Source organism: Natrix helvetica, assembly GCF_964273705.1.
Source record: "Natrix helvetica genome assembly, chromosome: 1".
NCBI classification, from domain to species: Eukaryota; Metazoa; Chordata; class Lepidosauria; order Squamata; family Natricidae; genus Natrix; species Natrix helvetica.
Genome location: NC_138548.1, coordinates 14,379,820 through 14,400,121, shown reverse-complemented (window position 1 = coordinate 14,400,121; position 20,302 = coordinate 14,379,820). Strand labels below are relative to the sequence as shown.

General features: G+C 46.6%; 1 protein-coding gene across 1 annotated transcript in view; it reads left to right on the top strand.

The window, feature by feature from the left end:
• HAPLN4 (hyaluronan and proteoglycan link protein 4) overlaps positions 1–19,058 on the top strand; it is a gene marked incomplete at its 3' end in the record, with an annotated part of 31,089 nt that extends 12,031 nt beyond the window's left edge. Inside the window, exons 3-6 of the mRNA XM_081938875.1 lie at positions 2,423–2,725; positions 12,571–12,914; positions 13,669–13,891; positions 18,685–19,058. Coding sequence (XP_081795001.1) covers positions 2,423–2,725; positions 12,571–12,914; positions 13,669–13,891; positions 18,685–19,058 — 1,244 coding nt within the window. The remainder of the gene's footprint in view (positions 1–2,422; positions 2,726–12,570; positions 12,915–13,668; positions 13,892–18,684) is intronic.
• Positions 19,059–20,302: the final 1,244 nt, after the last annotated feature.

Here is a 20,302-nt window from a genome sequence, read left to right as displayed (position 1 = left end):
GCATCAGTTGTGGGCCCGGCCTAGCCTCACAACTGTAGCATTTCCCGTCTGTTTCGTTTGATGGATTAATATATGTAGGATGCATGTATGCAATGAGGGATTCTGCACAGGGAACTTTCTTTGTGAAATTTAGATTTATACAAAGGAAAGAAGGAAGGGAGGGAGGGATGGAAGAAATGTCCATCTGGGTTCGGTTCCAAGTGGGAAGAAAGACACTGGAAACATGGAGACTGCTTGGAAAGATGGTTTAATGGTGGACAGGACCACATGGCTTGAGGTCCTGGGCAAAAAAGAGCACATGGGTGAGAAAGGGAGAGAGATTTATGCCCTCTTGGGCTCCACCTTGGAGCTTCCTGTTCCTGTGAAAGAAATGTACTCTGATTGGTTGTCAGACTCCCATGGGGCCATGCAAGGATAACTTTGTAGGTTGTCTAGAGTCCTAGGCTTGGTTGAATATTGCTGGGTGATGTAATCTTCTCAGGTGCCATTTGATGAGCTGGGTAGAGGGTTAATCCTATTATGTCCTGAGGGTGAACGTCTTTTGTGTTGTAGATAAATTGGCCCAGTCTTTCTGGGGTATTAACAAAAGTGGGGGCTGCTTTCTAAGAGCATGTATCTCCTTTTCTTAATCCAGGAAGGTATAATATTCTGCCTTTTTAATATTTCCTAGAATGTTTCATTCTTCTAGGAGGGTGGGTGCTAACTTTCTACAGAAGGAAGGAAGGAAGGAAGGGGAGGAAGGAAGGAAGGGAAAGGGAAGGGAAGAGATGAGGGAGGGAGGGAGGAAAGGAAGGAAGGAAGGAAGGAAAGAAAGGGTTTGTTGTTGAACGTGATAAGATCATCTTGAAAGCCTAACAACATTTATTTCTATCCCCTTTATATCAAGGAGAATCAAGCCAGAGTTATTTTGAGATTCTTTCTCACACCCTCCAGTTTCCCAGGATAGACTCATTGTTTTTTTCCTCTTTCAATGGCTCCTGGCCTGGGATTGTTTCTTCCTTCCTTCCTTCCTTCCTTCCTTCCTTCCTTCCTTCCTTCCTTCCTTCCTTCCTTCCTTCCTTCCTTCCTTCCTTCCTTCCTTCGTCCCTCCCTCCCTCCCTCCATTCCTTACTCATTACTATGTTTTACTTTGTTCCTTATTGTATTTTTTTAAAGTTTGTACTTGTCAGTTACCCAGAGGCTTTGAGAGTCAGGCAGGATACAAATTGTAATGATGGTGGAGGCGATGATGACGATGATGAAGAAGATGACGACAATAATGACGGTTGGGATTTGAGGACTTACGGTCCCTTAAAATCTAAGATCCTATTGACATCCTTTCAAAGAGTGGTTTAAATGGTGTAACCCAGGGGTTGGATTCTACCGGTTCAGACTGGTTCAGGTGAACTGGTAGCTCCGACGATCAGCCGGGAGCGAATGGGTTCGCCCGACAATCAAACGGGCCACCCGCCGATTTCCCTACCTTAATTTCCTCAGCTAATTCACGCAACAGAGCCAATTGCCGCGCAAATCAGCTGTGTTATTCCTCCGAAGAAACCCGGAAGTGGAGATTTCTTCAAACTGTGCGCATGCGCCATCATCAAACTGGTTGTTAGGCCGGGAGGATCCCACCACTGGGGTAACCCTCAATTTCCACGTGGGCATCCCTTTGTAAGGCATTAGTTCTGTCCAGTGGTGAAATCTATTTTTTTTTAACTACCGGTTCTGTGGGCGTGGCTTGGTGGGTTCTTGTGACTATGTAGTCATGTAACTGGGGGATCAAAAGACAGAAACTCACTTTAGCAATGTCCTGTTGGAGCAGGGTTGGACTAGATGACCACCAGGACCCTTCCAGCCCTGGATTATCCTCTGAAGCTGTGTCTAGTGCCAGGTTTGTAATCCTTCCTTCCTCTCCTTTTTTCCTCCCTCCCTCCCTTTCTTTCTTTCTTTCTTTCTTTCTTTCTTTCTTTCTTTCTTTCTTTCTTCTTTCTTTCTTTCTTTCTTTCTTTCTTTCTTTCTTTCTTTCCTTCCTTCCTTCCTTCCTTCCTTCCCTCCCTCCCCCCTTCCTTCCTTCCTTCCTTCCTTCCTTCCTTCCTTCCTTCCTTCTATCTTTCTCAGCACCCCACCCCCCATTTTTGGCCTAGCAAGCGTCAGGGAAGCCTGCTGGGAGCAAAAAGAGACCACCATCCCCTGCTTGGACCCCACCCCATGCCCCATTTTTTTGCCTAGCAGGCTTTACAGCTCATAGTTGAAATGATGGGTCCTTGGTCCTCTCTAAACCTGATTGTTTTCTTACAGACATCTCATTACCCAGCTAGGTAATATCTTCATTGTGTTTGGTCTTCTTGGAAATCCAATCCTTTGGGAAGGCACCAAGTGCGGTAAGCCTGGTTAAGGTTGGCCTTTGACCTGAACTCCTGGGCTTCCTCTCCCTCTCTTTTAGGGGTGATCTTCCCCTACCACCCTCGCTTGGGGCGCTACTCGCTGAATTTCCATGAAGCGCAGAAGGCCTGCCTAGAGCAGGATGGCATCCTGGCATCCTACGACCAGTTGCACGAAGCCTGGCTGGATGGACTGGATTGGTGCAACGCTGGGTGGCTGGAAGATGGCTCTGTCCAGTATCCCATCTCCAAGGCCCGGGATGAATGTGGACGAAAAGACACCCCCGTTGGAGTGAGGAACTACGGCTACCGGCACAAAGACCGTGAACGCTACGATGCCTTCTGCTTTACTTCAAATCTGAACGGTAAGGCGAGCTTTTGTGCCACGTGTGCACTTTGTGCAAACATGCCTTGTCTTGCTTGCATTCTCTCCCCTTGGAGAGCCATTTTGGTGGCTATCATAGAGTCATAGGGCTGGAAGGGACCTTGGAGGTCTTCCAATCCAGCCCCCTGTTCAAGGCAGGAGTCCTTATACCATCCTGAACAACAGTGACGTGCGGTGAGGTTTATGACTGGTGAGGCACTGACACAGTGCTGAGTTTCAAATATTTTTAGACTTGTGGACTTCAACTCCCAGAATTCCACAGCCAAGCATGATCAGTTCCAATTTAAAGCGACAGCATTTGTTTTTCTCCTTTGCTCCTTCTTTCTTTTTCTTCTCCTTCCCCTCCTTCCTCCCTCTCTCCCTTCCTCCCCCTCTCTCAAACACACACACACACACACACACACACACACACACACACACACACAGAAGTTGGATTGGACTATCTCTCCTACCCCTTCCCTCTCTCACTCACTCTCAAACAAACCCCCCCACACACAAAAGTTGGATTGGATATCTTTTCCAGTGGCTTGAAAGCAGCTCCTCTGCCATCCCCCCCCCCCATTCCCCTGCTGCCTTTCCCAAACACCTCCACCATTGCAAATGCAGCCTGCTGTCTGGGTGGGAAATGCCTGGAACACAATAAAGCTCACCCACCACCTCCTGCTGGCAGGCTGGGGTGAGAGGAGAGGCAGAGAAGCCGGAGGGGAGCCGAGCCGAGCCTTCCAAAAGAAAGAGGCTGGGGGGAAGTGTGTGTACTACAGCATGGCTCTTTGCCTGGCTTCCTGCCTCCTCCTGTGGTCTCCTCAGTGCTCGCTTGTGCTCTCCCTCCCCAAGTGTAGTTTGATTGCAGGTGGAGCCACGTTGCCTTTTCAAACTTGTAATCAGTGAAGCTGGGCTAGATTTTTATATAGTTTTATCCAGCTGTGTGTGTGTGAGAGAGAAATGAATGGGGGTTGGGGAGAAAGTCACTACACTTGGGGAGGGAGAGCAGAGTCATCCACAGTGAGGCAGCAACTAGCTCAGCTTTTTCCTTTTACTTTTTTTTTTCATGATGAGAGTGGGGAGGCTGTGAATCACTTGCCTCACCTGACTGCACGTCACTGCTGGACAAAATGGTCTTCCAATCTTTTGTTGAAAACCTTCAGTGATGGATCGCCCACAACTCCGGGAAGCAAGCTGTTCCACTGATTCAGCATTCTCACTGTCAGGAAATTCCCCCTTACAGGCAGTCCTTGAATTGCGACCACAGTTGAGCCCAAAATTCCTGTTGCTAAATGAGACCGTTGCTAAGGGAGTTTCACTCCATTTTATGATCATGCTTGCCCACAGTGGTTAAGTGAATGAGTGCAGTTGTTAAATTAGCAACGTATTTGTAAAGTGATAAAAACCCAGGACAGCAGCCTGAGGATGGCGAGTGAGATCTTGCCGAAACGTTGCAAAGACAATCTCAATCTTACACGGGAAAAGACCCGAAGACAACAAAACCAGCATACCTACACCCGTGAAAATCTATGAAAACACACACACACACACACACACACACACACATAGTATATATGTTATGCAAGGGAAGATTGTATGCTGTGCTCCCTTTGCATAATTGATACAGGTCACGAAACCCCTCTTGACTTGCCAAATGGATCATGAAGAGATACCTCCGGTTTCACCACATGGATAAATACTTTCACGCTTCTGGTTTGGACCTTTATTGCTCCCTGCCCTGATCCCTGAACTGTACGGTGGGAATCTTGGATCATTTGTGGGCAGCTGTTCTCGCCCGTGGAACCATAAGGCCAGTCCAATTTTTACAGCAAGCCGTATTTGGGCAGCCATGAATCAAACTGTCTGGGCCATAAAAACTGTAATTAGAGAGGGGGGGGGGAAGTGGGCGAGAGGAATGTGTTCTTGATTTTAGCCGTAGAAAAGCAGCGAGCCACAGCTTGTCTGCGTTAGTTCATAAGAAAACGGGATGTGGTCCCTGTGTGCCTATAATCTATAATAGATGGGGCTGTTTTAATGATGGTTTGGTGCTTGGAAAAAGTATTTCTGTTCTTTTAAGGCAGTGCTACTCAAGCTTGGCAACTAGAAAATGTGTGGACTTCAATTCCCAGAATTCCCCAGCCAGCACATGATCGATCGATCAATTGATAGATAGAGAGATAGAGTGATGATAAATGAAAGGTAGATAGGTGATAGATAGAAATAGATGGAATAGAGATAGATAGATGATAGATAGATAGATAGATAGATAGATAGATAGATAGATAGATAGATAGATAGATGATAGATGATGTATGTATGTATGTATGTATGTATGTATGTATCTATGTATCTATGTATCTATGTATCTATGTATCTATGTATGGAGAGAGAGAGAGAGAGAGAGAGAGAGATGATAGGTAGGTAGGTAGGTAGGTAGGTAGAGAGCAGAGGTGGTATTCAGCAGGTTCTGACTAGTTCTGGAGAACCGGTAACGGAAATTTTGAGTAGTTGAGGAGAATCGGTAAATATCACCTCTGACTGGCGCCGCACCCATCTTTTCGCTGCCTCCCAAGTCCCAGTTGACCGGGAGGAAATGGGGATTTTGCAATAACCTTCCCTGTCACGCCCACCAAGCCACTCCCACAGAACCAGTAGTAAAAAATTTTGAATCCCACCACTGATATAGAGGTAGATAAAGCAATTGAAGGTAAATAGGTGGTAGATAGAAATAGATGGGAGTGAGGGAGGGAGAGGGAGAGGGAGAGGGAGAGGGAGAGGGAGTGTGTGTGTGTGTGTGTGTGTGTGTGTGTGTGTGTGTGTGAGAGAGAGAGAGAGAGAGAGAGAGAGAGAGAGAGAGAGAGAGAGAGAGACTCCCTAATAAGTGCACAGAAAGAATCTTAGTATAAGCTGAAGATATTCTCTCATTTTGTGTATGTGTGTTTAACAGATGGTAATCTTGGGCCACCCCATCCCACCATAAATCCTACCACAAAACAGGGAAGGTTGGAAGGAAAAAGAAGACGAGGACAACCCCAATAAAGCGGATGGACTCAGTTACAGTACTGATGGGAGCACCCACTCTTAGAACAGCTCAAGGACCACTTTAGGGACAGCTCATCACGGAGGGAATCTATCTATTGTGGTTCTCAAAGAATCAAGATTGACTTGATGGAGAAAATCAATCAATGTGCCGAAAACCACAATTTTCGACCGTTCTGGCTGGTTTATGTTTCCCAGAGCTTTTAAGGGATGGTCCATTTTTAGCGGTCCAGACGACACAGCATGGGGAAAGTTAATTTATTAGCCAACGCAAGGAAATGAAACAGCCAGTTCCCACAAATCATAGCAACACATTTAAGAGAAAGCTCGGGCCATTTCCGGCAGTTTATGATCTCGCTCCTTTGGGCTTCTTCGTGCCCCACGAGGGACGCAAAAAAGAAAAAGGAAAAAGAGGTGGTAATTATGCTTGGAGCTGGCAAGATGATGGAAGACTCTGATGGGATTTGTCCCGAAGAGTGTAAATTAACTTTTTTCTTAGGGGGAACCCAGGCAGGGGGCAACGGAGGTTTCATTTGTGTAATCAGAGGCCAGCAAAATAGCAGCAGATCAGCCTTGAAACAAAGTGCTCTCATCAACTCCATCCATCTTTGCACGGGAGGCATTTAATCTCCTGTTGTTCGCCTTGATTATGTGAAGGAAACAGTGTGTATGTCTGTGTGTGTGTGTTGTATGTGCATATGTGTGTGAGTGTGGGTGGGTTAAAGAATGAGATACCATATTTTTCAGACTATAAGACACACCGGTGTATAAGACACACCAAGATTTCGAAGAGGTAAGTAAGAAAAAAACGTTTTTGTCCTCCCCGGCCCCCAGCAGCACTCTGCAGGCTTCAGCAGGGCTGGTGGAAAGGCAAAAATGCCCCTGTTTTTTGCCAAAATGGGGGCATTTTTCCCTTCCCCCAGCTCTGCTGAAGCCTGCAGAGTGCTTCTGAGAAGGCAAAAACACCCCCATTTTTGCAAAAAACGGCCCATTTTTTGCCCATTTTTCACAACAATGGGATGTGGGGGCCTGGCTTCGGGAGGCCAAAAATGGCTGTATTTGGTGCATAAGACGCACCAACATTTCCATGCTCTTTTAGGGGGGGGGAAGGTGCATCTAATGGAAGGAGCTTCAGCATGACTGGCTGTGGAATTCTGGGAGTTGAAGCATCTTATACTCTGAATCTTATTTAGATTGCATCTTATACTCTGAAAAATACGGTATATCCCGGGAATAAGATTCTTTTTAAAGACAGGAGAAGTTGGAACACAAGGCCTTGCAGCCTGAGAAAACTGAGTAAATGGAATTCAGGGAGGCGGTGACACAGGTAGTCCTCGACGTACGACCACAACGGACCCCAAAACTTTCACTGCGAAATGAGGCAGCTAAGATTTTTTGCACGCCGAATCCGTTGTAATGCCGGTAGGAACCCACCCCGGTGTGCAGTATCTTTATATTTCAGGAACCAGTGGCCCAAGGGAGTCCCAAAAGCATCCTACAATTTTTTATAATTTCCAAGCTCCTTTCATTAGACGAGGGTTTCTCAACTTTAGCAACTTTAAGATGGGTGGACTTCAACTCCCAGAATTCCACAGCCAGTCATGCTGAAGCTTCTTCCATTAGATCACCAGTGTTTTTCACCTTAAGATGGGTGTGTTGTGGCCCGCCAGTGGATCTGGCAACAGACTCAGACAGTGAGGAGGTTGAGGAGGAACATGGGCCAGCCCTGGAGTCTGGGGAAGGCTCTGATGAGGGCTCTGTGTCAGAGGCAGAGATAGGGCCAGGGCCGTATGCCAGTTATCAGCTGCCTTCGGAGTCAGACATCAGTGAGGCAGACAAATAGCTGGAGCCTATTCCCGATGTGCGCATGCACAGAGCTGCCAGGAGAAGGGAACAGCTAAGGAACAAGGGCCGACTCAGGAATAAAGGCACGGGTGGACGGTGAATGGCCCCTCCCATAGGGAATAAAAGAGGAGCGAAAGGGGAGTGGAGTTTGCAGGAGAGAATTTAGTTCAATTCCTTAGGGTGAAGATCTGTTCCTGACTTCTTGCCAAGTATTGTCCGCTATAGAATGACATTTTGAAGATATCGGCCTGGCAGCTCTCAAAACCTGATGAAGGTCTGTAGTTGTGAAATCTCTTGAAAGACTGTTTGCCAAGACTTTGCTGGAGAGGAATTCACTTTAAACTAAATAAAAGGGGTTTTATCGGGATGAGGAGTTGGCTTCGTGCTTTTGGGAAGCCTAGGTCAGAACAGGGTGGGCTTCACCCATGCTGGCTGGGGAATTCTGGGAGTTGAAGTCCTCCCATCTTAAAGTCGCCAAGGTTGAGAAAATACTGCAATAGCTCCTAGTTGTGGGGGAGGGGGAGTGAGGGGTGGTTGTGAGAAACAGCTGCAGCTCTTTAAGGATATGGAATTCCAATTTTCACCTTTCCTGCCACGCCTGATCCAACTCACAGCTTCACGCTAGATCCCTGGAGAGGCTGCAGGCTCACATCGCATCTTGCCTGTTTGAATCACACCAGCAAGGCTTAACGGCTGAGATCTTCCCCTGTGGGTTGGATGCATGTCCGGGCCAGGTTCCCTTTCTGCCTGCTGTGTTATTTACACTCAATAGTGCTGCTTGGCCAACTTGAGAGAGAATTTCTACAAGATGCTGTACAGATGGCATTTAGATCCAAAAAGGCTAGCTTGTATGTATCCGAATTTACAATCTAAATGTTGGAGATGTGACTGTGTTGGTGCCACGTACTACCATATTTGGTGGACTTGTAAAAAAGTTAAAGCATTTTGGATAAAAATATGGTGGGTTATTCAAAATATTTTGAAAAAGAGGATAAAGTTCACACCCCAGTTGTTTTTGTTAGGCATAGTTTCAGACTGTACTGTCATAGAGACCAATCTGAACTTGAACCTAACGACGGCAGCAAGATTGTTGGTGGCGCAATACTGGAAGAAGGAAGAGTTGCCCGCTATCCAAGAATGGACGTTAAAAGTAGTAAACTTAGCAGAGATGGCCAAAATTTCAGCGTATCTGAAAGATCACTCAGATGAGAAGTACAAGCTGGATTGGAGAAGATGGATTGACTATATTCAAAACAAATACCGGACTAAAAAATTTCAGTTAGCTTTTGAATGAAGGCATAAAGAATGTTATAATTTACTCAAAGCTAGTTTAATAAAGGGGGAGTAAAAGCACAAGAATAGTAACATGTTAAAATTAGTTAGCTGATGTTAGCGTATGGTTGTTAAATGTTTATACCCTGTATTTTGCTCTGGGAAGTCGGGGGGAGGGAGGGTGGGAAGAGGGAAGGGTAAGGGGGGTGGTAATTGTAAAATTTATTTAAAAATTTTAATTAAAAAAAATAGTGCTGCTTGGCCAAATTTAAACTTATTCCCAAGCAAATGGGTGGAAACTAATCAAGGAGAGAAGCAACTTAGAACTGAGGAGAAACTTCCTGACAGTTAGAACAATTAATCAGTGGAACAACTTGCCTCCAGAAGTTGTGAATGCCCAACACTGGAAGTCTTTAAGAAGATGTTGGATAGCCATTTGTCTGAAACGGTATAGGGTTTCCTGCCTAGGCAGGGGGTTGGACTAGAAGACCTCCAAGGTCCCTTCCAACTCTGTTATTCTATTCTAAATACGACAGATTTTCTTCTAAAAACAAAAATTAGAACAGCTCCAAATGTCTTTGTTTCTTATCATTGTCCCTGCACAACTTTTGTCCCTCAATGCCTCCTCACCTTGAACTGTTCTTTGTTTCTGGGAATCTTCGCTTGACTCTCCTCTGGATATAGGTAATCCTCGACTTACAACCGTAATGGAACCTTCATGTTATGGTCATAAGTCATGATGGCCATAAAACGGGTCATCAACCCGATGTTATAACCTGTTTTGAAGCAGTTGTTAAAAGGAACCCATTGCTTGCCAGCAGCATTTTTTGCCAAAAATAAAAAGAAAGTGCTGGATATAGGCAAAAATAATAAATTGTGGTCGTAAATTCATGTTAGGGGACTGGAGCCTAAAGCATACAAAGAACGGTTGCAGGAACTGGGCATGGCTAGTCTAGTGAAGTGAAGGACCAGGGGAGACATGATAGCAGTCTTCCAATCTTTGAGGGGCTGCCACAGAGAGGAGGGGATCAAGCTCTTTTCCAAGGGACAAGGAATAATGGATGGAAACTGACCAAGGAGAGATTCAACCTGGAAACAAGGAGGAATTTTCTGACAGTGAGAACAATCCACCCATGGAACATTTCTGCCTTCGGAAGTTGTGGGAGCTTCATCACTGGAGGCTTTCAAGAAGAGACTGGACTGCCATCTGTCAGAAATGGTATAGGGTAAGGATCTCCAACCTTGGCAACTTTAAGACTTGTGGACTTCAACTTCCAGAAGGAATTCTGGGAATTGAAGTCCACAAGTCTTAAAGTTGCCACGGTTGGAGACCCCTGGTATAGAGTCTCTTGCTTGAGTGGGGGGGGGGTTGGACTAGATGGCCTACAAGTTCCTTCCCAATTCTGCTAATCTGTTAAATCTGGTTGATGAGTGCCCAAAATTCAGACATGTGACCATGGGGCTGGGACCATTGGAACTTCGGAATAAAGTTCCTTCTTGTGGATCCATTGTAACTTTGAGCGCTCGCTAAGTAACTGGTCATAAGTCAAGGATTACCTATAACTAGGTTGCTAACCCTCTGGAATGACCTCCCCCCTGACATTCGAACTACCACCGACCTCCGTTCCTTCCGGCAAAAGTTAAAGACTCACCTATTTCAATCAGCTGGCCTGGCACTTTCTTAGTTCTACCTCCCGGGGATTTATTCATTTTAATTGGGTTTGGGGTTTTAAAAAGTTTTTAATACACTATATACTATATTTAATATTTATTATTCTATGTACAGTCTTGCAACCTCCTCCACCTACGTATTTAATTATTTAATTGTTTTGTATGTATTTTATAACGTATTTTAGTGACTGTACACCGCCCCGAGTCCCTTTCGGGAGAGGGGGCGGTCTATAAATATGAATAATAAATAAATAAAATAAATAAACCTCAACGGCTAAGACGCTGAGTTTGTCGATCAGGAAGGTCGGCAGTTCGGTGGTTCAAATCCCTAGTGCCACGTAACGGAGTGAGCTCCCATTACTTGTCCCAGCTTCTGCCAACCTAGCAGTTCGAAAGCATGTAAAAATGCAAGTAGAAAAATAGGAACCACCTTTGGTGGGAAGGTAACAGCGTTCTGTGCGCCTTCGACATTTAGTCATGCCAGCCACATGACCACAGAGACGTCTTCGGACAGTGCTGGCTCTTTGGCTTTGAAATGGAGATGAGCACCGCCCCCTAGAGTTGGGAACGACTAGCACTTATGTGCGAGGGGAACCTTTACCTTTAACCTTGTTGATGAACACTGGGAGAACGGCAGGGACTCAATAATGTCACCACCAAGGTTGAAATTTTCCACTCTTTATAGTCATTGTTGAGGTTGGGTATTTTAAAGACATTTGGGCAAAGTTTTACCAACGAGAGTCCTTTGTGGGGGAGGAAGGACTTTGGGAGCCAATCACAGGTAGTCTTCAACTTGCGACCACAACTGAGCGCAACATTTCCGTTGCTAAGGGAGACAATTGTTAAATGTGTCTTGCCCCATTTTGCGACCTTTCTTGACGCAGTTCCTAAATGAATCACTGCGGTTGTTAAGTTAGCAACCCAGTCATTCAATGAATCTGGCTTCCCCTTCGACTTTGCTTGTAGGAAGGTCGCAAAAGGGGATCGCGTGACCTCGGGGACACTGGAACCAAGCATCCAAATTTTGATCGTGTAACCGTGGGAGGCTGCACCGTCTAAGTGTGAAAAACGGTCGCAAGTCACTTTCAGTGCTGTCGTAACTTGGAACGGTCACTAAACCAATGGTTGTAAGTCAAGGATTACCTTGAAAGGTCCCCATATATGCTGCAGATCATAGGACAGGGAAAGCCTAGCCCAGGGGTGTCAAACTCGATTGCATCGAGGACCGCATCTGGGTTGTGTTTGACCTTAGGGGGGCGGGGTGGGCATGGCCAGGGTGGGCATGGCCAGCTCAACATCACTCCTGTTGGGGGTGCCTGTGGCAGCCCAAGTGCTCTACCAGCAAAATCAGGCTCCTGAGCTCCGTTTTCAGCTGCCACAGCCTCCTGCAACCCTCTCCCAGGGAAAACGGAGTGTGTGTGTTTGTGTGTGTGTGTGTGTGTGTGTGTGTGTGTGTTCCAGCATAACTCTGGAGCAGTTTCAACCAAATGTGGTAGACAGATGACTTACGCTCTGGAAACAAATACCGGGGGGCTAAGACACCCCTGGTATGTGTATGTGTCTGTGTGTGTTGTGTTCTTGCATAACTCTGAAGTGCCTCAAGCAATTTCAACAGTTTTCATTGGCAGAGGGTTGCAAGAGGCCATGGCAGCCGAAAACGGACCTTGGGAGCCCGTTTTCACTGGCAGAAGCAACCTGGGCTGGTCCTTTGCTATTTCCAGGATGGCCCCGCGGACCAGATCTAAGTACCCCATGGGCCGAATCCGGCCCCCAGGCCTTGATTTTGACACCCCTGCTTTTCTTTTCTTTTTTTAAAAAATGATTTCTATTGAGCTTTTTACAAAACAACACATTAAAAAACGTATTCTAAATCCATTCTTCCCATTCCTAAGACATCGGTATATCCCCTTTTGTTTATCATCATACATACTTTCCATTCAGTTTACATTTACAACTTGACACCCTTGCTTTTCTAATGCTCTCCCCTGCTTCTCCCCCACCCCCAATCTCTTCCAGGCAAAGTCTTCTTCCTCAAAACCTTCCGCAAGCTCAGCTTCCCTGAAGCCGCCTTGGCCTGCAAACGGAGCGGAGCTACGGTGGCCAAAGTGGGCCAGCTCTACGCTGCCTGGAAGATCCAGCTCTTGGACAAATGCGAGGCCGGCTGGGTCGGGGACGGAAGCGTCCGCTACCCCATCGTCAATCCCAGATCCCGCTGCGGAGGCCAGGAACCCGGTGTTCGCAACCTGGGCTTCCCCGACAAGAAATACAAACTCTTTGGGGCCTATTGCTTCAAAGAGGCAGGTGGGGAGAAGCCCCCCAAAAAGGACAAGGATGCCCCAGGAAGATGGAAAGCCTTCCATGTATAAATAGAAACGGGGGGAGCCAAAAGCTCACCGCCTCCGTTTTATTTGCTGTTCGAGTCAATGAGACGAGATTTGTCTCTGTCTCCTCTTTTAGGGGAATTGTTATTTGTGTCCAAAAATAAATAAAAGGGGGTGGCAGTTTGGTTGCGTAGTCCTCAACTGAAAGGGAAGGACTCCCGCTTCCCCAGTAATTTAGCTGGAACGTCCAGAATTTTGGGAAACCTTGGAAGGTCTGGCATGCGCTGCATTATCGCCCGGCTGGAGCTGACCCCGCTGATCCTTGCCTGCTCGCCTGAATCTTCTTCAGCATCTGGGGAGAAGAAAAGAAGTCGCTTTTAGCCTTCTGCATTTGCTGCTACATTGCTGATGATGTTACTTTGTGGGGAGGGGGGGATTGTCATGGGTGGGGCAGAGGAGACCTCCGAGCAGAGTGGACTGGTGAAGGGGCTGCATTTTGCAACTCGTCTGCCATACCCAGCGCCAGGTCTTTGGAGGAGACTGAGGATTCTCTGTTTTCTTGCACAATCCCCAAAGGGAGTTGAAAAATCCAGAAAAGGAGGAGCATCCCTCCCCCTTCTCCGCTCCAGCAACTTCATCCTGAGCTTCATCGGGATGGGAGCTTCATCACTGGAAGCTTTCAAGAAGAGACTGGACTGTCACCTGTCAAAAATGGTGTAGTGTCTGCTTGGGCAGGGGGTTGGACTAGATGACCTACAAGGTCCCTTCCAACTCTCTTCATCTGTGTCTGTAGGTTTTCATCCTGAAGGCATTGACTGCAGCAGAGAAGGCAGATGTCTCTCCTTTGCTCTCCTCCAAGTTTTCCGTCATCCTGCTTTCTCATGTCGCAACCATGGTTGAAAGCCATCCAGCCTGTCCTTTTTCGAACCGCCAAGCTGAAATCCTGCGGGTGAGCCGACTCTCCCGTCAGCCAGTGGTTGTGGAACTTGACTGTAAAGAATTGGTCCCCTCTATCGGTATGTTTGCTTTGCTTGCATTGGCTCTATAAGCCACCCTGTACTCGGCTGATACTCTGAATAAAACCTATGTGTAATGTGTTGGGATGAGGATGGATTTTGGACCCAAATAGAAGTCCTCACCCAGGGTTTGCAAATAGTCCCCTAATCATCTTTATTGCTTTTCTCTGCACTCTTTCTACAGCATCTTTTTTTTCTATCATGATGGTGACCAACAGTGGACACCAATAATGGGTTTCAAAAATTTTTAGAACCTCTTCTGTAGGTGTGGCCTTCTTTGTGTGAGTGGCTTACCAGCCATGTGACCGGGTGGGAATGGCTTGACAGCCATGTGACTGGGTGGGAGTGGCTTGCCAGCCATGTGACCGAGTGGGAATGGCTTGCCAGCCATGAGACCGAGTGGGAGTGGCTTGCCAGCCATGTGACTGGGTGGGCATGGCCAACTTGTAAAATGTGGTGAAACTCACTTAACAACACTCTTGCTTAGCAACCAAAATGTTGGCTCAGGAACTCTGGCTTTGAAGTGTGTAAGTCTTAAAGCTGTCAAGTTACAAGACCCTTGCACCCCTAACCCTTTAGAAAAAAAACCCCAGGGTGTTCAAACTTGACAGCTTTAAGACCTGGACTTCAACTCCCAGAATTCCTCCAGTCATGTTGGATCAGGAACTCTGGCATTGTAGTGTGCAAGTCTTAAGGCTGTCAAGTTACAAGACCCTTGCACCCCTAACCCTTTAGAAAAAAAATCCCAGGGGTGTTCAAACTTGACAGTTTTAAGACTTGTGGACTTCAATTCCCAGAATTCCTCCTCTAGCTCTTCATCTTGATGATGTGCGGACGGGCGGGGGGGGGGGAGGCACTGTAGATTTGTGGAACCTCTTCTATAGAAGAGGTTACAACTAGCAGGAACTCACCACTGTTGGACACAGACAAATATACTTCACACGATCTTGATCTAATTCTACATTGTTTAAAAACACGTTTGTGTCAAAGCTGGCCAGAGGCATGCGCGTGTCCAGAAAATAACGGTGATATTTTTCACGCTTTCTATAATTGAATCGAGCTTTTGCTAATCATAGCTCAGTAAAGCCAGCAATGTTTGCCTGCATTGCCTGTTCATTGTCACCACTATTTCAGATCACACACACACACACACACAGACACGCCAGTACACACACGCCAGTACACACACACACACACACACACACCAGAGGTGGTATTCAGCAGGTTCTGACCAGTTCTGGAGAACCAGTAGCGGAAATTTTCAGTAGTTCAGGGAACCGATAAATACCACCTCTGGCTGGCCCCGCCCCCATCTATTCTCTGCCTCCCGAGTCCCAGCTGATCAGGAGGAAATGGGATTTTGCAGTGTTCTTCCCCTGTCACGCCCACCAAGCCACGCCCACCAAGCCACACCCACAGAACCAGTAGTAAAAAAAATTGAATCCCATCACTCACACACACACACACACACACACACACACACTCGGAAGGGGTATTTGTTTCGGTAATTACTTAATTGCTTCTAAGAACAGAAAAGGCAGTTGATAAAGCCCATTACAAAAAGACTAGGAATCATTAAGTAAACGCTATGAAAACTTTAAGGTTTTTTGAGGACTAGAGACTTGCTTTTAGAAAAGAAAAAAATAAAACAAGACACTTTTCAGTGGATGGATGAAGCCAGTGCCAGACCCTTTCAGATTTTTGTTTTGCTTTGTTTGGAGTAGTGTTTATTTTTATTTTTCTCTCTTTTCTGGGGTGGAAAAAGAAGGCAGTGGACACCAAGATCTGAAACCAGTAATTGCTGAATTTCTTCCAGCTCCTCAACTGAGTTCCCCTAAGATCAATTGCTTTCTGGAGCCTAAAAGCTATAAATTTCATGGGAAACAAACAACTCAATTTTAAAGGGTAACATTTTCACTGTGTTGGCTGGTCCAATCTTGGCCCTTAAGCAGCAGAAATGTCCTAAACGTGCAACCTTAATTTAAAAAGAGTGCAAAAATAATATGACCAGAGAGTGATGGGCCAATTAATGATCTGTTTTCGGGGGAATTTTTCTTTTTCTTTGGCTGGGAAAAAAGGGGCCAATGTCACATTCAAAGGCTTGGCAAGATTCATCCCAGGTGCCGCAGCATCTGAGTATGTTTTATGCAGGCTGGTAGCGGGCGAGTTCATTAATGCACCAGAAAAGCTGCCTCCTGCTTGGAGCATGCTGCAGCATAATGAGCACATCGTAGTTAACGGCTATCCATATAAAACATCCAGCAACCTCTTTGACAGCTGGGCATCATTAGCAGGCTCCTCTGAAGAAGCTCAGTGGAAAGTTCAGTGAACTCTAGAAGAGGCAGGAAGCAAGGCTGATCCTGGCCCAAGTTGGCTTGGAAGACGGCTGCCCTCTCTTTCCCCTCTCCCTCATTCTCTCTCTTTCGGCCCCTCCCTATCCCTTCACCTCTTTCTGCGTCCCTCCTGCACTCTCCCTTTTTCCCTCCTCCTTCTCTTTCCCTTTTCTTTCCCTCTCTCCTTGTTCCTCTCTCCATGTTTTCTTCTTTCTCCTCACTCCCCCCCTCTGGCTTCCTTTTCTTTTTCTTTTCTCCTTCCCTCTCTCCTTGTTCCTCTTTCCATGTTTCCCTCTTCCTTTTCTTCTTTCTTCTCGCTCCCTCTTTCCTTTTCAGCTTCCCTCCTTCCCTCTGGCTTTCTATTCTTTTTCTTTTCTCCTTCCCTCTCTCCTTGTTCCCCTTTCCATGTTTCCCTCTTCCTTTTCTTCTTTCTTCTCGCTCCCTCTTTCCTTTTCAGCTTCCCTCCTTCCCTCTGGCTTTCTATTCTTTTTCTTTTCTCCTTCCCTCTCTCCTTGTTCCTCTTTCCATGTTTCCCTCTTCCTTTTCTTCTTTCTTCTCGCTCCCTCTTTCCTTTTCAGCTTCCCTCCTTCCCTCTGGCTTTCTATTCTTTTTCTTTTCTCCTTCCCTCTCTCCTTGTTCCTTTTTCCATGTTTCCCTCTTCCTTTTCTTCTTTCTTCTCGCTCCCTCTTTCCTTTTCAGCTTCCCCCCTTCCCTCTGGCTTTCTATTCTTTTTCTTTTCTCATTCCCTCTCTCCTTGTTCCTCTTTCCATGTTTCCCTCTTCCTTTTCTTCTTTCTTCTCGCTCCCTCTTTCCTTTTCAGCTTCCCTCCTTCCCTCTGGCTTTCTATTCTTTTTCTTTTCTCCTTCCCTCTCTCCTTGTTCCTCTTTCCATGTTTCCCTCTTCCTTTTCTTCTTTCTTCTCGCTCCCTCTTTCCTTTTCAGCTTCCCTCCTTCCCTCTGGCTTTCTATTCTTTTTCTTTTCTCCTTCCCTCTCTCCTTGTTCCTCTTTCCATGTTTCCCTCTTCCTTTTCTTCTTTCTTCTCGCTCCCTCTTTCCTTTTCAGCTTCCCTCCTTCCCTCCTTCCCTCTGGCTTCCTTTTCTTTTTCTTTTCTCCTTCCCTCTCTCCTTGTTCCCCTTTCCATGTTTCCCTCTTCCTTTTCTTCTTTCTTCTCGCTCCCTCTTTCCTTTTCAGCTTCCCTCCTTCCCTCTGGCTTTCTATTCTTTTTCTTTTCTCCTTCCCTCTCTCCTTGTTCCTCTTTCCATGTTTCCCTCTTCCTTTTCTTCTTTCTTCTCGCTCCCTTTTTCCTTTTCTGTTTCCCTCCCTCTGGCTTCCTTTTCTTTTTCTTTTCTCCTTCCCTCTCTCCTTGTTCCTCTCTCCATGTTTCCCTCTTCCTTTTCTTCTTTCTCCTCGCTCCATCTTTCCTTTTCTGTTTCCCTCCCTCCCTCCCTTCCTCCCTCTGGCTTCCTTTTCTTTTTCTTTTCTCCTTCCCTTTCTCCATGTTTTCCTCTTCCTTTTCTTCTTTCTCCTCACTCCCTCTTTCCTTTTCAGCTTCCCTCCTTCCCTCTGGCTTCCTTTCCTTTTTCTTCTCTCCTTCCCTCTCCCCATTGTCTTCTCCCTTTCCCTCTCCTTCTCTTTCCCTCTCTCCTTTTCCCCTCTTTTTTCTTCCTCTGTCCCTCTTTCCCTAGCTCCTTGTTTCCCTTTCATTTCTCTCCCTCCTGCTTCCCTCCGTTTTCTCCCACCAGAGATGGCATTCAGCCGGTTCAGACCGGTTCTCCTGAACCCATAGTGGAAATTGCCACCCCTGCTCTATGCCCTCCTATTTAGGCATGTTTTCAAGCCAAAGAGTGCTTGCACAGAAGGCCGAGTGCATGTGTGGATGGGACGCATGCAAGCGAAGCATGCGTGCGCACACGTGCATTCACATTTGCGAACCAGTAGGGAAAGTAATTGAATACCAACCCTGCCTCCCACCCTCCCTTCTTCTTCCTCTCTCTCCCTTTTTTCCTTCTCCTGGTTTCCTTCCTCCTCTCTCCCCCCTTCTTTCCTTCCCTTCTTTCTCTGTCATCCTTTTGAGTCTTTAAGTCCATCTGACCACATGTTGGGAAAATGGCAAAAGGTAGAGAAGAAGAGAGGGTTTTCACATGCTCCCTGTTAGATACCTGATCTAACTACAGTGGTTTCCACCAAGGTCCTCTGTTCCGGCGGGAACAGAGGTTTAATCCTATTGGTCGAAGGGTCTGGCAGCTCCCTATAAAAGGGCTGCTGTGAGACTCAACCTTCGCTGGATTGTTCTCACTTGCTGTACTTAATAAAGAGCTGTTGTTACTGTTAAGCCTGTGTGTGCCTATCCATGACGCAATCTAACACTCCCCTTCCCTGTTTCTCGCCTGCACTGTTGTTAGTCAATCAATCTCTGTCTATAACAGGGGTCTTCAACCTTGCCCACTTTAAAACGTATAGACTTCAACTCCCAGAATTCCCCAGCCCACCACAATCACGTCCTACAGCACTTAGACCAACTTCTGCACCAGCAAGGTGTCCACCCAAGTCTCCAGCCCATCATACCATCCAGCACGTCATTCATTAAACCGGACCTGATCGTTGAGGCGATGAACCAATTGTGGGTCATGGACGTCTCAGTGGTTTCCGGTTATCGAGTGCAGGAGACCTGGGACATCAAGGTCTCCAAGTACAGACAGCCTGATCGCATCACCGCCATCCACCGTTGGGCTGCTATTTCCCCTTCCGTTTCGGTGCACCACCTCCCCAGCATCATCTCCAGTCGGGGACTCTGTTATGAACCATCAGGTGCTGGGTACGAACTTTGGCCTTGAGCCGAAGAGCCATCATGGACTTGTGTCTCCTTACCATCAGAGGCTCGTTCAAATGTTTCGATTTGTACATGCGTGGAACAGGGAAAGATTGATACTGTACCTTGGTGGACATGTCACTCAGTGGCAACTCCACTAGTGCGACCATCTATTTGCGAGTTATTGCTCTTAGGGGCGTCGGACTACCCCTCTAATAATTAATGTCCCATGGCCAAGGTTGAAGACCCCTGGTCTATAAGGCAGAAAGGGACTAGCCTCTCTCCATCCAAACTACAAAAAAGAAAATGGCCACAGTTCAACCAATTTCAGGGTTGACACCCCCTTCTGTTCTTCTTACGTCAGTTCCCATATACAATCAATTTCTAGGCACTTGCTTCCTGATTAGAGATCCCAGGGATATTTTTAACAAGTTCCACAGCTTTAAAAAAGAAAGAGAGAAAGGTTGAAACCACGCGATCTCTATTATCAAACAACTCCAGAATGACTCAGGTTGCAACTTTTCCAACTAGCACATTTGATTACAGTTTGCAGCTCACAAAAGCTGATGCCTATAATAATATGTGTTGGGAAAGGTGCTTGCAGCCTCTATTAACCTTCAAAGTGACACACTGAATTATTCTACTCTAGTATGCCTGAGTGGACATCCACCTGTTCGGCTCCTCCCATTAAATGAAATGAAGCAGCTGAGAACAGCCGACAACCTGGGACAAGTATGCATCAGTTGCCCGCCCCCCATCCTCCAAATCTGTTATCAGAAGGGCTGTTTCCTCACATTATTCTGAATTCAGTGACTTCGTGGCGATAGACTACAAACCTGATTAGTCCCAGCAACAGTCACATAATGGCAGTATCATGGGGTTGGAAGGGACCTTAGAGATCCAACCAGGAGTGAAATCCAGCAGGTTCCGGTAGAGGAAATTTTGAGCAGTTTGGAGAACCGGCAAATACCACCTCTGGCTGGCCCCAGAATGGGGAGGGAATGGAGATTTTGCAGTATCCTTCCCCTGCCATGCCCACCAAGCCACGCCCACAGAACCTGTAGCTAAAAAAAAAATGAATTTCACCACTGGATCCAACCCCCTGCCCTGGAAGGAATACAGACAAATGCCTGCTGAATTTATGCTTGAAAACCCCCAGTGAAATAGGGCCTATGTTTCCAAGAGGCAGATTGGTGCCTGTTTCATAGCGCTCATAGTCAGAACATTCTTCCTTATAGATCAGGTGTTTGGATTATCCCCAGCGGTTAC